The sequence below is a fragment of the Phoxinus phoxinus genome (assembly GCF_949152265.1).
Source record: "Phoxinus phoxinus genome assembly, chromosome: 4".
NCBI lineage: Eukaryota > Metazoa > Chordata > Actinopteri > Cypriniformes > Leuciscidae > Phoxinus > Phoxinus phoxinus.
In genome coordinates, this window is record NC_136879.1 from 8,755,851 (window position 1) to 8,773,341 (window position 17,491).

Genomic DNA, 17,491 nt, shown 5'->3' on the forward strand with positions numbered 1-17,491 from the left:
TCCTCAGGGATAGTCTAATGCTCTTATTAAAGCAGCCCATGACTTCCTGCAACAGGAAATGACCCTCATATCTTCTCTTGTTGGGGTGTGGCCATGATGCTCATGTATATTTGCGAATGTTTGTATACATGTATGAGTGTGTGTGTGTGTGAGTGAGTGAGTATTTTTAGAGAAACACGCATGTATCTGATTCCGTTGTAATACCGCTGTTTCCCCTTCTGTTGTCCCAGTAGTCCTGTCCTGGTTTTAAAGTAAAGATTGGAAAAAAGACAGAGATTGTTGGCATACTTTCACAGGCACGTGCAGCACAACCTTCAGTGGAGAAGAGATGAGTCTTTGAATCTTACGTAACTGTTGTGTCTGGAGTTCACAGTCATCTACAGCCACATCATTCACACACAGACAGACACACACCATCCGGTGAACAGGATTTCACCAAGTACAAAATGTTTGTCGATCCTGGAACAATATTCCAATCAACCAATCAGAGTTGAGAAACAAGTGTACAGTTTATGTCAAGTTTAGGCTTACAATTAGGTCTAGGTGCTTCTACATCCGTGCTATTCGCCTATAATTTCCCTCTGATTTAAGGGATAAGTTATTATGGATAGGGTTAGGTTTGGGACTACATTTTCAGACTAGAATGTTGTTCCAGGATCAACAAAATATGTTGAACCAGGAACATGTCTTACTTGGCAAAATCACAGCGACCGGCGCCATCCCACTGAAAACCTGGGGTCTCCCTCAATGGCCATATTGACTTATATCTCACCACTGACTTGAACAAAACCCATCCAGTTATCAGTGCTGAGCTTACACGTGATTTGTGCCATTTTTTCCAACTTTTTCCATTGGTATGACATCCTGAACATGCGATTCAAAACCGAGCGTGTGACGTGTCAACTGACTCGACCGCTGGTGTGAGTTTGGGCTGGACTGGCTGTTGTTGAGGTAGGGATGTTTGGGGAAACCTGTTTGGCAGTTATTCATTTTAGTCCATTTGGCTCCACTATTGGTGCAGAGATGGCACACATCTGGCACTAACACACTGACACAATATTGTTATATAATTACTGTAATAGTATAAGTAATTTTTGAACAATATACTCTCAAATGTCTGCTTTCTAAAGATACTTGTGTAAAGTCTCTTGAGCAGCAACCTTTTAATCTTAGGCCAATCCTGATTCATCAAACCTGTCAAGTTTTGATTGATCCTGAAGACGTTGATTACCTGGTGTGTTTCATTGGGCTGAAGCTAAACACTGCTGGAAGGTGTTGGACTGGACACTACTGATTTTACACATGTCCTTTATGCTCCTGCTTGAGAAGAGCATAAACCCTGGCCTTTCTAGAGACGCTGGTCTTTCACACATCAAGATTGTTTGTAGGGAATATGTGGCTTGCAAACCCAGTGACCTGCTGGCTGATGTACAGTTTGTGTTGCCCAGTCTGCATGTCATTTGGCAGAGGGGTGCCGGCAGTCAGTGCGCTCTAATGGCATAATGGGATAATCGTTCAGAGGATACACTGCAGGGAGGGGTGTTGCAATAGAGGACACAATGTCAACTACTGAAGAAAAAAAACCCACACAAAAGTCCCAGACTTCCTCTGGACATTCCAGAGTGCAACATACTTTTTTCCAAGATAATTTACCTGCTGAAGGGAAATGCACATTTCAAGTGTTTTCTTAAGACATTTTTGTTAGGAAAGTCTGTGTGATATGAGATCCAGGCAGTGAGCATGGCTATCTCAAGCCCTGTTTACACTTTCTCATCAGTGTGATTGGACCACAAGCGGTCAGCTGAGAAAGACTGGCATGTCTGCTACATGAGCCAAGTCCAATGGGACCCCAGAAAAGTTTCAGGTGTGTTTGAGTGCAAGTCTTCTGGCAGCTCATGTCATGCTAGGTGATCCTTCACATGTCAGAGATGCATCAGGGTTTACACTACAAATAACTGTATCACAACTTCAATCTCTCAAACCACTAGGAAGGTCTTTCTCAGCATAGACTTTATTACCAAAGGAGGTAATAAACAAGACCGGCACCAGATTTACATTATTTTGAGTCATCACACACTTTTTGCTGTTCGGTCCGGCCCTTCTGTTGCTAATAAACCTCATGCACTGGAAATAGGCCACCATGATTGCGACCAAAGCTCTCTCACAATGCAGCAAGCCAATCCAAGACCGGGGCATGACCTTCCACATTCCTCTGGTGTTATGTCTACGTCTATTGTTTGCACCTCAGGTGAAGTCGCTCTCCACCCCTCGCCGTTTTGGCACAGAGAGCTTAGATAAGAACCATGACTCTTTATTCTTTATGGGAGAAGTAATTGTACCATTCACCATTTCTTTCACTCGAGGTCCAATGAAAAGCAATAGACAGTGTAATCCTGCTTTCCCCCTGGACAGTCACGGCTGTTGACAGTGAGAATGCTGTATTCACTGTGTTTCAGATATGGCTCATTAACATGTGCACAAATGCTTGATCGCTCACCGTACGAAGGGTGCAGTGTGTCTGAAGGGTGCGCTGCTGGTTTGAAGTGCTGGACCAGCTGACTGGTCTTTTGCCAATGGCTTGGTGTTTCACACTTTTTTATGGCAGCAAATTTTTTTGTTAACTGGCTGGTTTCATTTATATGAGGCCATTTGATAGCTTTAGCATTTATAGTTGTAGAGTTACCTGAAGCATAGCGTGTTTGTTAATAATAATAAAAAAGGAAATTAAACAAAGCGGCAGAAGTCAAAAGTCTTTCTCAAGCATAAATCAGCTCTCAAGCGTGTGCTATCACCTATAATGTGCACTTATTTTAGCCACTAGCAGAGAACCAGCCTGCACATGAATGGGAATGGTGGGGTCGAAGCTGCAGGTGCGAGAGACTCTGTGAGCGCGGCCCGTGATAACAGCATCTCTCCACACGTCTAATGGCCCCCGGCCCTCGGCTGGCCCTTCTCCTGCTGTGGGAAGTGCTTCATCAGCAGAACAGCACTGCTCCACAACTCTGGCCGAAGGGAGGGATATCGCCCGATCCGCATCGAGTTTGAACAGGAACTCAGAAGACTTGCAGATAAAGACTAATTGAATGCGACAGGAAGTCTGGGAAAGGTACTTTGCCAGCGCCAGTCAGTCCTTGAGAGGCCGTAGTCTACAGTAGAGAAACTAGGTATGTGGGAAACTGCAAGACAATGTTTTTCAGACCTAGAGCCCATAACATCTACTCTCTGTGGGAACTATTGAACACACAGTTGCTTTGCAAGAAACTGCTTATTCAGCTCATGTAGTCGGTCTTGAAGAGATTCTACCGTATAAGGCATTTGCGAAGTCAAGCATCACTATTACTCACATAGGGTTTGTTCACTTTGGTGTGTAACTCATCCTTCACCTTTTAAATTTCCTGATTCATTGAGGAGAGGTGAGGTCTTACTTTACTAAGTGATCAGGATTATGATTTTCACTAAATGGACATAATATGGTAAAATACCACAGAGAGGGGGTGAGACCTAAGTCCTGTCTAGAGACCGGCTCTTAGGCTACGGTCACACAATTCGGATATTTGTGTATCCGATTTGAATATGATCTAAATTATTGACTGTCTACACTGTGTATCACAACTGTTCAGATCTGATTTGTATGACAACAGTTTAGTGCGTGTTGCGTGTTAGTCATATGGTATTTTAAGTGCGCATGCTTGGCCATTATGTAGCGTGTGAACAACGCACGTAAACTTTGATTCTCTAATATAAACGGACGCAGCAGTTTTCATTTTTGCAAATCAGACATTATTACAAGGAAAAATATTAACACACGAGGGAAATCATTTTTGTGTCCATGAAGATGTGAAAAAATAAATCTAGCTTACAAATTTACCCAAATTATTATACGCCTGTTTAACCGAAGCTTATTTGTGTGGTTTCTCCCATCATCCCCAATGTCACTTCTCTGTGTTTTACAGCCCTGACGAGAACGTCGGTTTCCTCGGCTGTGAATCGCTCCTGGCGTGCGCTGGCAAATCCGCCGTTATAATAGCGATCCGCCGTGGAACAAGCGCGCCGGCTCTTAAAGGGAATGTGAGAGGACGCTCTGATTGGTTTATTTCACGTTACGCCCAAACCACACCTATGAATAATGAAGCGACTTCAGACCAACACATTTTAGATTTGCGTCAGGCGCAAGAGTCGTTTATCCCGTCGCTATGATTAAAATAGGGCCCTCTGTGTCTAAAGTCATAATTTTTTCTGCTTTTTTCAAATAGTTATATTTTAAATAACTTTAATAATTTGTTACTCGTTGTCATGGATCACAAGATATTGCAGGCCATAACAATATCATATTTTCTGTAAAATGTGTATTATATAGCTCAAAATCACGATTTCTTGTTTTCCGAATTAATCAGTGTATTTTTTTCCATCATGTATCATTACATAATCAAAATATTGTATGTTTATTTTAATTCCTAATATTCCTAATTCTACAACATTAAATTGCTTTTAAAAATAACTTTTATCTTATAAAAATGTGTGCCCATAAATCTTGAGCCAATTAGGTTAACTACCTCACTTTGTCTTTAAATTGGTGGAATTATCTCCCATAACCAAGTAAGAGACAGCAAATTATGTAACTTTCCCTCACTGATCGGATCTGAAGCACTGAGAGGTAAAAACTAATCATGAAAAAACACTGAAAGGTGTGTGCTCTCTCTGAGGAAATATGTTAATCTATAAAGTTCTTGCAACAGGAGTTATTTTGTACAATGTCGGTCGGAATTGTTACCACAATATCAAAAGAAAAACAGAATTTATCAGGATCACACAATGGGTGGATTAAAAATCTTTTAATCATGATTTCATTAATCATCATTATTATTATTAAATTTTATTAGTCTTTTTAAAGAGTTTCTGGCTAAAAAAAGTATAATGCAAAATTCTGTTACCGTCAAACTCTGTTACCAGAAGTAGAGTAACAATGTTGCCTAATTTGCCTAAAAATTTTTTTTTTAAAGTAAAAAAGGAAGTAACTTGTGTTTGGCCAGCACTGAATTATTAATAATGACTATGTTTTCAATAAGATACTGGAAAGAATTTCTGTTAGTGAATAGTTTTTTTTTTTCCTTTAACTTTTTGAAATGCTAAATCTCCATTCATAGAATCACCCATATATATATATATATATATATATATATATATGATATGTCCTTATGTGGATGTGTGTTTGGAGATGTAATCTGTCAGCAGAGGGCGCTGCTCCGTCGTCATCAGCTCTGCAGTGACGTCATCAGCCAGAGCCCAAGCCATCCAGTGCAGTGTTGACAACTTAGCAATTGTGTTGCTAGATTTATTAGCTTACCCTAGCAACTTTTTTTTTTTCAAAATCACCTAGCAGCAAATTTTGCTATTTTTAACATTTATTTGGCACCTTTTAGCAACTTCAATAAAAAGGCACATTCATCTAAACGACACAAAAGAGGAAACCACTGGACAGCGTCAGCCTGAAGACTGCATACGTCAGTTATGTCAATAGTTGCAATTATTCAATAATAGCCTAATTGTTCTTTTATGATACAACATGTTATTAGCTTGTTCCAATAATTGTTGTTCAGTTGTTCAGTAATTCTCGGCCAGGACATTATCCGTTAAGTTGTAACCCTATAAACCCTAAAACACACAATTTAAAATACAGGTAAAACCCCTGTGGGAATCAACACGGATAATGCCTTCATAATAACACAGTACTGTGCCCTATTACAGACTACCAACACACTGCCTAAATACTAGCTAATAAGAAAATACATCAAATGTTCTTTATGTGATCATAAAGAAATCATGATTTATTTTACTTTTACAAATAAAATATTTATATTATTACGAAATAATTTAACATTTCAAATCATATTTTTCACCACGTCACAATGTCATTCAGCAACTTTTAGCAACAAATCGACCTGCCATTCCCCTGAAAATTAGTTGGCAACCACCAGCGAGTAAAGACACTCGTGTGAACAGGGCAAAACCTGACATCAGGCGAATGTAGAGTCTGACACAGTTTTAGATAGCCGCTGTCTAGACAGTGTGTGTGTGTGTGTGTGTGTGTGTGTGTGTGTGTGCGCGGGTGTGTGTGTGCGCGGGTGTGTGTGTGTGTGTGTGTGTGTGTGTGTGTGTGCGCGCGGGTGTGTGTGTGTGCGCGGGTGTGTGTGTGTGCGCAGGTGTGTGTGTGTGTGTGTTATCTGAGATGGCTCTGAGAACTGCTGATGTCTCACTTCACAATATAAACACTGATGAGAGCAGCATTTATTGATGTTTGGGGATATGATGAGAAGCTTTCCTTCAGAATATTCAAGTAATAGTTGAATAGTTCAATATTTATTTATTTTCCCCCAAAATAATTACTGTGGTCGTAGTATTAGATGGTAATATCATTATACTTTGATACTTGACATGGTACCAGGGTTTTTCACACTGTGCTTAACCCCAGGCTATCTTAGTTCGAAACCCCGCTTTTAACCCTGGGTAAAGAAATGTTATCACTATGTTTTACCCGGGGTTATGAAGCCCTGCCCCAGAGCTGGATTACAGATGTTTTTGCACCGTGAACCCTGCATTGCTTAGCAACCGACACCCAATCACGTGCCTCACATTCACAACACACTACAAACATGCAAATGAGGAAGTTATGTGTGAAACGTGAAGAAAGATAAGCCAGGGTTCTGTTAACCAAGAAAATCAAAAGCCATAAATCTAAACATGTTGTGTTCAAAAGGTGTGTTTGAGGTTGATATCTCAAAAAATGAGCTTTCAGTAATTTCAGTAAGACTTTGTTTGGCTGCAGTACCAAAAGTTTTCCCTAGACAAAACGTTCGAATCATGCATGACTTGTTTGTGTGTTCACATAGAAAGTGCCAAAACCTTTACCAAGTTTCCCACCATTCCAATGAAGTAAAAGATTTTTAAAAAAAACTAATCGTACATTTTTTTGGTCAAAGATAACCGAAGAGCACATGAGGTGCAACTTTTTTTAAACTATACCGTTATCTTCTGTGTGTAAACAACAAAAACGTGAATTTGTAACAACAGGGTCTTGGGACATTTGTAAATGGGGATCGTTTTGACAATGGTGTCGTCTGTCCCTGAAAAACACAAAGGAAAACCTTTTCCCTTTTTAATACGCTGTTGTCGTGAAAACGTACTCTTCGAATGACTGGATTAGTTCCAGTAGAGCAGGGATGGGCAACTCCGGTCCTGAGGGCCGCTGTCCTGCAGAGTTTCGCTGCAACCCTGATCACACACACCTGGACCAGCCAACCAGTGCTTCAGGATCACTGGACAGATGCAGGCAGGTGTGTGTGATCAGGGCTGAAGCTAAACTCTGCAGGACAGCGGCCCTCAGTGTCCCTGCAGTAATAACCCTAATAACTCATCCCACAGCGGTACATATATTTACAACACATTATTATTATTATTATGTAAAATAAAGACCCTGTCCTCTCTCTGTACCTCACTGACACACTTAAGACATCGAGGATAACACTGCATCTGCTCCTGTAATGACAACAGAACAGTAATCCTCCGGGATCATCATGTCCAGATTATGGTTTGATATAGGCTTTGCTGTGTCTGGTCCTGTAATCGGCATTAATAGAGTGTTTGAGTGGTTGTCGCGAGTGTGTGTGTGTGCGTGTGTGTGTGTGTGTGCGTGTGTGTGTGTGTGTGTTTGGGCTCTTTGTGCTGCGAGCGCTCAGATGTGTCAGTCTGACGTGTTCAGTGGCGGCACCAGGCTTCACTCGGCACCAAGCTCAGAGCAGGAAAACACTCGTGTGTGTGTCACAAACACACCGGCGCCTCCATATCATCATCATCTTTCACACAAGATTCACTTTAAAAGAGCAGCGTTCAGTAATGTGTGTCGTGCGGCACATTCCTCCCACAAATACATAGAAGAATCTATATTTATAAGAGTGTGTGTGCGTGTGTGTGTGTGTGTGTGTCCAGGCTTTGCAGATTGGGGACACGTGGCTGTTTAAAGGCACTGGACAGATGTTGTTTAAAGCCTCTAGCAAGACCGCGGCACTCTTGAAGAAAGACAAGAACGAGACATACTGTACAATAGAGAAATACAAGCCTCTAATTCTCCTCCGCATTTCTCCTCTTCTCGAGCTTGCTAACCTAGTTAACTAATAAACGTGTGTGTGTGTGTTAATATGTTTGGCTCTTTGCTTTTGCTCCTCTTTTGTCACTTTGGATAAAAGCATCTGCTAAATACATACATGTAAATGTAATAAATGATTGGGGGAAAAAAAAAAGTTCTAGTTGCTAATTTGATCAGATATTCTGTGATGTCCTGGATGACTCTATGATGGTATTCATATAAATATATATATGACTGACAGCTGAGGGTGTGGCTATGCAAATGAGAAGCACTTGTGGAAGAAGATATGCATGTGCTGGAGGTGTGGCTATGCAAATGAGCTTTCACAGTGGCATGAGATGCATGTGCTGGGGGTGTGGCTATGCAAATGAGCTTTCACAGTGGCATGAGATGCATGTGCTGGAGGTGTGGCTATGCAAATGAGCTTTCACAGTGGCATGAGATGCATGTGCTGGGGGTGTGGCTATGCAAATGAGCTTTCACAGTGGCATGAGATGCATGTGCTGGAGGTGTGGCTATGCAAATGAGCTTTCACAGTGGCATGAGATGCATGTGCTGGAGGTGTGGCTATGCAAATGAGCTACATGGAGATGCAGACAGACAGTCAGTAGGTCATGTGCCTTGTTGTGTGTGTCTCTCTCTCTCTCTCTCTCTCTCTCTCTCTCTCTCTCTCTCTAAACACTGGCCGTTTGCTCTCCATCAGTAATAATGGCAGCAAACTCTGAAGTCAACAGCGATTCTGAGGTATGTCTGCAGTCTGCACACTTTTGTGGATGTTGACTTTGCATTTGCTCAGTGCATTTACAGTGACGGAGGATCTTAGGAACGAGTGTGTAATGCTGATTGACTACCGCTACGCACGCCGCCAGATGTTTCAGTGTGAGGACGTGTTCGTTTGATTTCATTACTGGATTCTAGTCTGGCTACTGATCAGCTTTTCTGTGAACTGCTGTTTTGGAAAATGCATGATTATCTGTATGGTTTTATTAATGGGTTTTTTGACTGATGCTAAATTTTGGCCAATATGAACTGAGGCTTGACGACCAATATAATCATGATGTTTCAATTTAAATGACAAATATTGGTTCAAATGTACAAACAAATATATTTTACAAGCTGATAATATGTCTTCAAACATCAATGTGCATTCATTTAGTCATTTTGATACTTTTGCTCAAGTTTATGTTGTGCATCATTTTGATATTGTGCACCTGTTTGAGACTTTCACTGGAGTCTGACACACACACACACACACACACACACACACACACACACACACACACACACACACACACACACACACACACACACACACACACACACACACACACACACACACACACACAAAGAGCTCCGCTGTGCTGATTCACACAACAGCTCCATTGACACACACTCAGCTGCTGTCACACACACTCACACCTACAGCGCACTGCAGATACACACACTCCGGCTGAAGCACAGGTTATGTGAAGCGCGAGGCTAATGTAGAGGCTCTTCAGGAGCTTCTCTTCTCCAGCCGACTCTGACCTCCACTGTTCATCAGGAACCAGGAGGATCTCTCCGGCTGGACATGTGGGAACAGTCACAGCGGTTCATTCTTCAGGAGCTTCATTAAACTCATTTTAATTTGGTATTAAAAGTGTAGAATCAGCCGCTTGGACACGGTGTGTGAGTGCGAGCTTGGTTGTTTGTGATGTGAGAACAGGACTGTGTAACAATCACATCAAACTGTGTGAACTTTCAGCGTAGTGTTGCTGCGCTGCTCTTTTCGTTTATCATTTATTCAAAAGTATAGCAGTTACCCTAACAATTTCAGCCTTTAACCTCTGCAGTTGCCGTTTCCCTTTGGGCTGCTTCAGTAGTGTGTGTGTGTGTGTGTGTGTGTGTGTGTGTGTGTGTGTGTGTGTGTGTGTGTGTGTGTGTGTGTGTGTGTGTGTGTGTGTGTGTGTGTGTGTGTGTGTGTGTGTGTGTGTGTGTGTGTGTGTGTGTGTGCTGAGATGTTCATGCGTGGCTGAGCGCATCTGACCACAGTGACCTGACAGACAAGCGCTGAATGACCCGTTTTCTTCTTCACCGACTGAAAGGTGGATGTTTCTCCTCTAATATTATACTTTAGATTATGGTCCAATTCTCTCTATTAACTAACTATTAACTATGACGTTTGCCTCAGTAAACTCATAATTACTACATATTAATAGTTAGTAATGTAGTTGTTAAGTTTAAGTTTTGGGAGATTAAGGGATGTAGAATATGGTCATGCACAATAAGGCATTAATATGTGCTTTATTAATATGTGCTTTATAAGTACTAATAAACAGCCAATATCCTGGTAATATGCATGATAATAAGTGAGAACTGGACCCTAAACTAAAGTGTTTCCTATAGTACTATAGTCTTTGTCAGATGACACTTCAGTTTATTTGGCTTTGAAACAGAAGGAAAAGAAAGCTTTCGAATCCCTGCTTGCCTGCATGTCTGCGTGACATTAGATCTGAGATCTCTTTAAACTTTAATGAGAGCAAGACTGAAGTTATTGGTTTTGGGTTTCTAATCTTAACCTTGCTAATTTGGTGTACTATATTAAAGCGTCTGTGGACAAACATGGGTGTATGTTAGATTCCTCCCTTAAAGGGATAGTTCACCCAAAAAACATTTTGTCATCATTTATTTAACCTTAAGTTGTTCCAAAACCTGCACGACTTTCCTTCTTATGTTTAACACTTAAGAAGATATTTAAAAAAACTAAATTGGTAAAGGTTGATGTTGATTTTTTTTCATACTATGAAAGTCAATGGCAACTGTCTGGTTTCTAAGTTTAAAGGAGTTCATTCAATATATGCCAATGAGATAATTTGAGAATCTTCTTGGACTATTTATGTAATTTTGCAAGTTTTTAAACCAATAAGTACAGATACTTTTGTTGTCAAGTTTATAAGTTGTCAACTTAAAAAAAAATACTTGGAAACTAAACTGCAAAATCAGATTTTGACACAAAATACTTGAAGCATTAATATTGCCTTGTTATGGCAAACTATGGATTTGTGGGCTTCTACAATCTCATATCTGAATCTATTGTTTCTTAGGCCTAGAAATCAAGTTCTGCAGAGATCTGGGACATGCTCTGAAATTCCTTAATCTTGCTCTTTAAATCTTTCTCTGAGATCTGTTAAGACTTTAATACCGATTATAATCACACACTTGACTTTACCTCATGCCAGCGGCTGCCCTCTTTCCACCATGAACTGAGTAGTAATCAAAGAAACACTTCACAATCCTTCTAGAAACGAATTTATACATTCACAGTTCTAGACTTGGTGTGTCAGGTTCGATGTAAATGAAACCAAAGGCCATCACTTCTCACTTGTCTCATAACTGAATGTGAATGACATTTGAAAAAAAACTGTTCCTTTAAAAGACACATGGGGCCAGATTTACTAAGAGCTCACGCCAGCACAAACCCTCTTTCGGTTTTAAAAATCTACTGTCAGGATTTATTAAAGACACTCAGAGAAAAATGAGCGCTGAAAAGACATGGACATTGTTGCGGCTGAACTTATTGCATTTGTAGGATTTTCCCTTTCAGACGCAATGGGAGGAGAGTATTGAAATGACTCACGCGAGGTGCTTTTCTGAGGTTTTGCTAGTCAATGCACTGGTATTTGTGGCATTATTTACCTCCCAAAAACAACATGTCTTAAACCAGACGCTAATTTGCTCTGCTCTTGATAGATCGTGTTGGTCATTATGGAAATGATCCGGCTGTGTCTGTGTTTGATGTGTGTGTCGTCACGCGCTGAACTTTCCTCTCCCATCAGCACTTGTTTATTCTAAAATTCGCTCTCACGCTAATCTGCCCTGTTTAGTAAATCTGGCCCATGGTGGCAAACAATTACCCTTGCACTTTGAGAGTGTGTGTCTTTGTACCTGGCTTGAAACTCATTCTTGACGTTCTAAAAAATGAGCGGCATGTGAGCGGCACACACAAATCCCATCATGCACCGTGAGGCTGAAAGCAGGGCATTGATCTGTGGAGCCCCACTGACACCAGAACATCATTCCTCCATTCCCCATAAAGCACATGAAGCTCGTGGAGATGATGATGCTGTGGCAGCTGTGGATCTGCTGAATGTGAGTGTGTGCTGGGTCAGGTTTGGTGTAGTGTGTGTCGATAGCGCTGCGGTGGAGGCGGCTGCTGATTGGTGCCCTGGGGCAGCGGGGCAGCTCGATGCAGTGAAGGGCACTGTGTCCCTGCCTGGCCGGGTATAAAAGCCTGAGACGATGAGCTGGCCAGCGGGTCTCCAGTGGGAAAGGGAATGAGGAGCTGGCTCCGACAAGGCAAGAAGTTTAGATTGCTTCATCCTCCCAGCGAAGTTTCAGGTGAGATTCTGTGTGTGTGTTGGGATGAATGTGGGCATCGGACTGATCTTGTGGGCTCACTGTCCTTCATTTGATTTATTTATGATATCTTATTCTGCTTAGTTTTGTTTTCCACAAGGCCAAACTGAGAACAGATTTAATGCATAAGAGGATGTTGCTGATGCATAATATAACTCATGTTATGAGCTGGTCAATTCCCTCCCCGGGTTACATCCGTAACGTGAACTGTATGACACTGAATGTCTGAGTAGGCTGAGCTGAAATCTTGACGTCAGACTTGAGGAATAATGCTTTACCATGAAGACATTTCAACATGTTCATCACATCACAGGAAGCCAGCTGTTTGTCTGTATAGTGACCAGTCTGTTTCTGCAGGCCGTGTTTGAGTATTGAGCAGTGATTGTAAATAGGCCAGTGATGGAGAACATCGATCTCTGCAGCTCGCGTGTGGTGTAAAGCAGGTCACGTCACCTCATCTGTGAAGCTCTTCATTAGGGCTATTGGTCAAGTCAAGCGTCACTGTTTTAGCACTATAGTATAATTATGAATCACTATATTTATGTATGGTTAGACATTAGGTTTATAATCTCTTTTATTAGAAGATTAAAGCCCTGATGATCAGCATAATAACATTTTACCAATACTCATTTTCATCACTAAAATTCACAGGGCCTGCGACAACCTTTATATGTTTAGGCCCTTTTTATTTTTCTGTGTCAAAATGCAAAAATCTAGTTTATTTTTCCTGTCAAGGTGACTGATTTATGCTAGCATGTAGCGTGAGGTTAGTGGGTTTCCTCAGAATTGAGTGTTAGCATTAGACATTTGACAGACATTACATTTGGTTAGATGTGTGTTGGCAAATTCGGTTCAAAGACCGATTGAATGTGATAACGTTCTGGTATCAAGTGGTGGTTTTTGACTTGTTTATTTGTTTTCGCATATATGGTAGCATGTGTAGTCGTTACGACACACTGAAATCGTCCTACATCTGAACCTGATGATCCTGAGAGTAGCTCCAGTGGTGTTGTGCACCGGCATCCATCGGCTGCATCAAGACCTGTTGCACTAATGTAATCATTTCATATTTTTCTTTTTCTCTCATCCCCTTGCCATCCTTTCCTCCAAACATTACTCCCATGTAACATCCCTCCACCTCACATTGCTCTCGGTCTGCGCCTCCTCTCCTCCCCTGTCTCTTGTGGTTGGAGATGGCAGAGTGCACAGTAGCCCCAGTAGCGATGGAGGACAGTGACCGTGAGACCGACTCGGCATCAGATGAGCAAGACTCTATGCCAGCGTCACCTGAGCCCAGGATGCATGAAGTGGAAAAGGTACTGGTGATCCTCCCTCCCTCCCACTTCGTTGAGTCCGTCTGACCTCTGACCTCTTAGGAGACTGCCCTTAGATGTGGACCATTCTTCTGCAAGCCAGCATATACACTTGAATTATTTGTTCAAGTCAGCTTGAAATTGACCTTACTTTACTAGTTTCTTACTTGATTTTATCAATGTATCTTAATCATAATTTTTCATCAAAATGTAATATCTAAAAATTACTTTTCCTTTTGAGTAATATCATCTACGATGGAAATTGTTAAACGATCAGTCAAATAGCTTAGGCCAATCGCAGACGCAGTTTTGTAGTGCTTGTTAAAGTTTGTGTAACAAAGGTTACACTGTTATAGCAAATAGATATTTATTTATACCAAGGTAACCAGTGGGATACATGGAGATGCTCTGAATATGCCGGTCAAAATGTCTTGTTGCAACCATTTCATTACAGAAGTCGAATGGGTTGCAAAAGCCATGTCATGTAATAATGTGGCCTTGATCTGTTCAATGGCAAAAATCCGTCCGACAGAACAGAAAAGATGGAGATGTATTCAGTGGGAAGCTTGCGATGGCCTGACGGCTCGAGACACTGGGAGTCCAGCATCCCTCCGACCCAGACCCTGCGTAGGTCAAGCGGATTGGAGAACGGATGGAAATTCAGTGATAAATGCTAGAGACGAACAGCAGGCAGGACTCATATAGGACATCTGTTCAGTTCAGGGCTTGTGTCTTCCAGGTTGTGGCAACAGATTGACCATATGACCATCGTTATAAAATCACGTTTCCAGTGTGCGAGATCATGCCCGCACCTCAAACACGGATTCACTGCACCACGATGCATTATTTATCTGGACAGGTTTCAGAGCAGTGGAAACCTGAGAGGGTCACATCGCCCACCGATCACATGCAGCCTTTGGCCTTCTCTGAACAGGTTTCCCAAGACAAATAGGCCATTGTTAGAGTTTAATGACACCAATATGGTTGTCAGCCATGTTTAAGTTCGCTAGTCAGAGGCTCATTAAAGAGCATGAATGAAGCATGGCCCTTTGCAGTGTGTACATGGCTGATGTGTTGAACAGAACTTCTTTAAAGCGGTGGTTGAGTATGATTTCACTTTTCTAACTTTAGTTAGTGTGTAATGTTGCTGTTTGAGAATAAACAACATCTGCAAAGTTACAACACTCAAAGTTCAAAGCAAAGGGAGATATTTTATTTTAAAGAAATCACTTTTTAAGGACTACAACACACGTCTGGTAGGGGACTACAATGAGCTTCTTCACGGGTTAGTGACATCCCTTACCCTAAAATTTACATAAACCCCGCCCCCGGGAATGTATTTATAGATTATCATGACAGAATATGCAAATCAATGACGAGAAGATAGTTAACTCCACATCAGCAACATACATTCATCAACTAAACATTCAGAAATGTTGTCACTTTTTACACGGTTTGAACATAAAAGGCTAAAATATTTAGCAATTTTCAGTGTGTGTGTGTGTGTGTGATCTAATCACACATGAGCTCTTGAAGCTCCGCCCTCTGTGCTCCGAGAGCAGCAGCTCATTTGCATTTAAAGGGACATGTGTTTCTGGTTTCCTTAAAAAGGGACACTTTTAACATGCTATAAAAAATATCTGTGGGGTATTTTGAGCTAAAACTTCACACACACACTCTGGGGACATCAGAGACTTATTTTACATCTTGTGAAAAGGGCATTATAGGACCCCTTTAACATCCGTATGTCTGCTCGCATGTCTCTCCAGTCTGCTGTGGAAGGACTCTGGTCTGGAGTGAGTCTGTGGTCCTCAAGGGGTGTGTGGACTGGAGCAGGAATCTTTACTCTTTACTTTCACAACAGCATTGATTCTGTCATTGTTATCAGCTCTTGTGCAGGGAGTATCAATGTCATCTGTGTTGTGTCTTATGTCTTGTGTGAACACTAACAACAGTGTAGACGTGTGCGCTCCAGTTTCATCTTCCTCAAGAACACTCCTTATACCACTAATGTGCTTCTCTTGTATTCATAATACCTCGTAAAACTCTTACCATGGTAACATTCATTTCTGTCAAAATGTTTCACTGAAAGAGATTTTATTTACTGGGTTACTTCTCCAGTAAATGGGTATTACCATGGTAATGTTTTGTAAGGGTATGCACAGTGTTTTGTATCTAACCACTAAATGGTCTATTCTCTTTTTGCTTCTCTTCTCCATGACCTTAACTTTCCCTATTAAACCGCTTCTGTACCTGCCCATATGTTCTGGCCCGACCCCTAACTTGCCCGATCCCCTCCTGACCTCAGCACTTCCCTAAGGAAGACTCGGTGGACTCGGAGCTGGAGCACATCATGGGACATCACCCGCCCAGAGAGGGTCACCCGTTCGCCCACCCCGGGCCCCATAAGGCCGATAGTGAGGGTGAGGCTCACAGCAAGCCTCACACCCCGGGGACACCCTCCTTCCTGAGGCCCGCGGCGGCACCCAGGGGCCTTGGAGAGTTAGAGCACGAGTCCAGACACGGGGCTCAGCGGGGCCACGTGGACTTTAGCCTGCCGTCTCCCATCAGCCCATCCAGGCCTAAAAGCCCCTGGGGTCGCTATGACCCCTATGACGCTACTGAGGTAATGAACGCCGGGGTCTGATTTCCGTCATGAGCGTCCGTGCACAAACACCTTGAAATATCACTCTCAACAACCATAAGAACCACATGTTGGAATGTACCATGGTATTCTTTGAAGTTTCCTGGAGCACTATGAATGATAATCCTTCAGTACCATGGTACATATCAAAGTACTATGATATTACCACAGTGTTGTTTTATGAGTGATCTCAGTAGCCCGGTTACCTCTCATAGTTTTTGTTCTGAATTGGACACATATTTTCGTTCTTGAGATTGTGTTTCATCCTTGTGTTTTTCGGGAGGATGGATTTACACTTTAATGGCATGGTTTTAAGTGGATCCTGTTGGTGGTCTAGAGCATGTTCGTAAAAGATGATAATTAAAGGCGTAAAGCTCTTTTTGGGTTTATGACGCTCCACATCTTTCCTAATTCACTTCAAGCCAAAGCCTGGCACGTGTGGTTTGCCTCCCAGAGAGAGACTCTCACAATGTCTGTCATCTCCCGCTGGCTGTTAGGAGAATAAGAGATATCGCACACAAACTGAAGGCTGACGTTTCACTATGCTCAATACATATTGAGAAAATAAGTTTCGTTTTTGATTCTTGGGTTCTGTCTCCATCAACTTGAGTCTTTATGACTTTTGGATTTGTATTATTTAATATTTATTTTTCTAATATCCATTATGCATTTGCCCATTATTAGTATATATGTTGGTTATTTGAATGTTTATTTATTTTAATTATATTTATCATATCTATCTTTCATTGTTCTCTCTCTCTCTCTTTCTTTCTTTAGGACCAAGACAAGGAGTATGTGGGATTTGCTACTTTGCCAAATCAGGTTCACCGCAAATCTGTGAAGAAGGGCTTTGACTTCACTTTAATGGTGGCAGGTAATTTTTTAACATCATATCTGTGGAAATAAGCTTCAAAACTAACTTTGTGAAAAGTGTGTGTTCTCCTTTTTCTATATTTGAATGGTATAGTTCACCCAAAAATAATGTAGTGAACCATCTTT

The 17,491-nt window shown here is 41.6% G+C and overlaps 1 protein-coding gene across 19 annotated transcripts in view; it reads left to right on the forward strand.

The window, feature by feature from the left end:
• Nucleotides 1-17,491, forward strand: part of septin4b (septin 4b) — a 61,200-nt gene that overhangs the window by 33,168 nt on the left and 10,541 nt on the right. For 5 of the 19 annotated variants that reach the window (XM_079611564.1, XM_079611566.1, XM_079611562.1 and 2 more), the window contains exon 2: nt 17,270-17,366. In XM_079611564.1, the coding sequence (XP_079467690.1) occupies nt 17,357-17,366 (10 nt within the window). In that variant the 5' untranslated portion in view covers nt 17,270-17,356. Of the gene's footprint in view, nt 1-8,734; nt 8,885-12,412; nt 12,518-13,469; nt 13,591-13,728; nt 13,852-16,156; nt 16,475-17,269; nt 17,367-17,491 lie in introns of those variants that run through there. The other 14 variants (XR_013797476.1, XM_079611573.1, XM_079611558.1 and 11 more) reach the window with 12 other exon arrangements.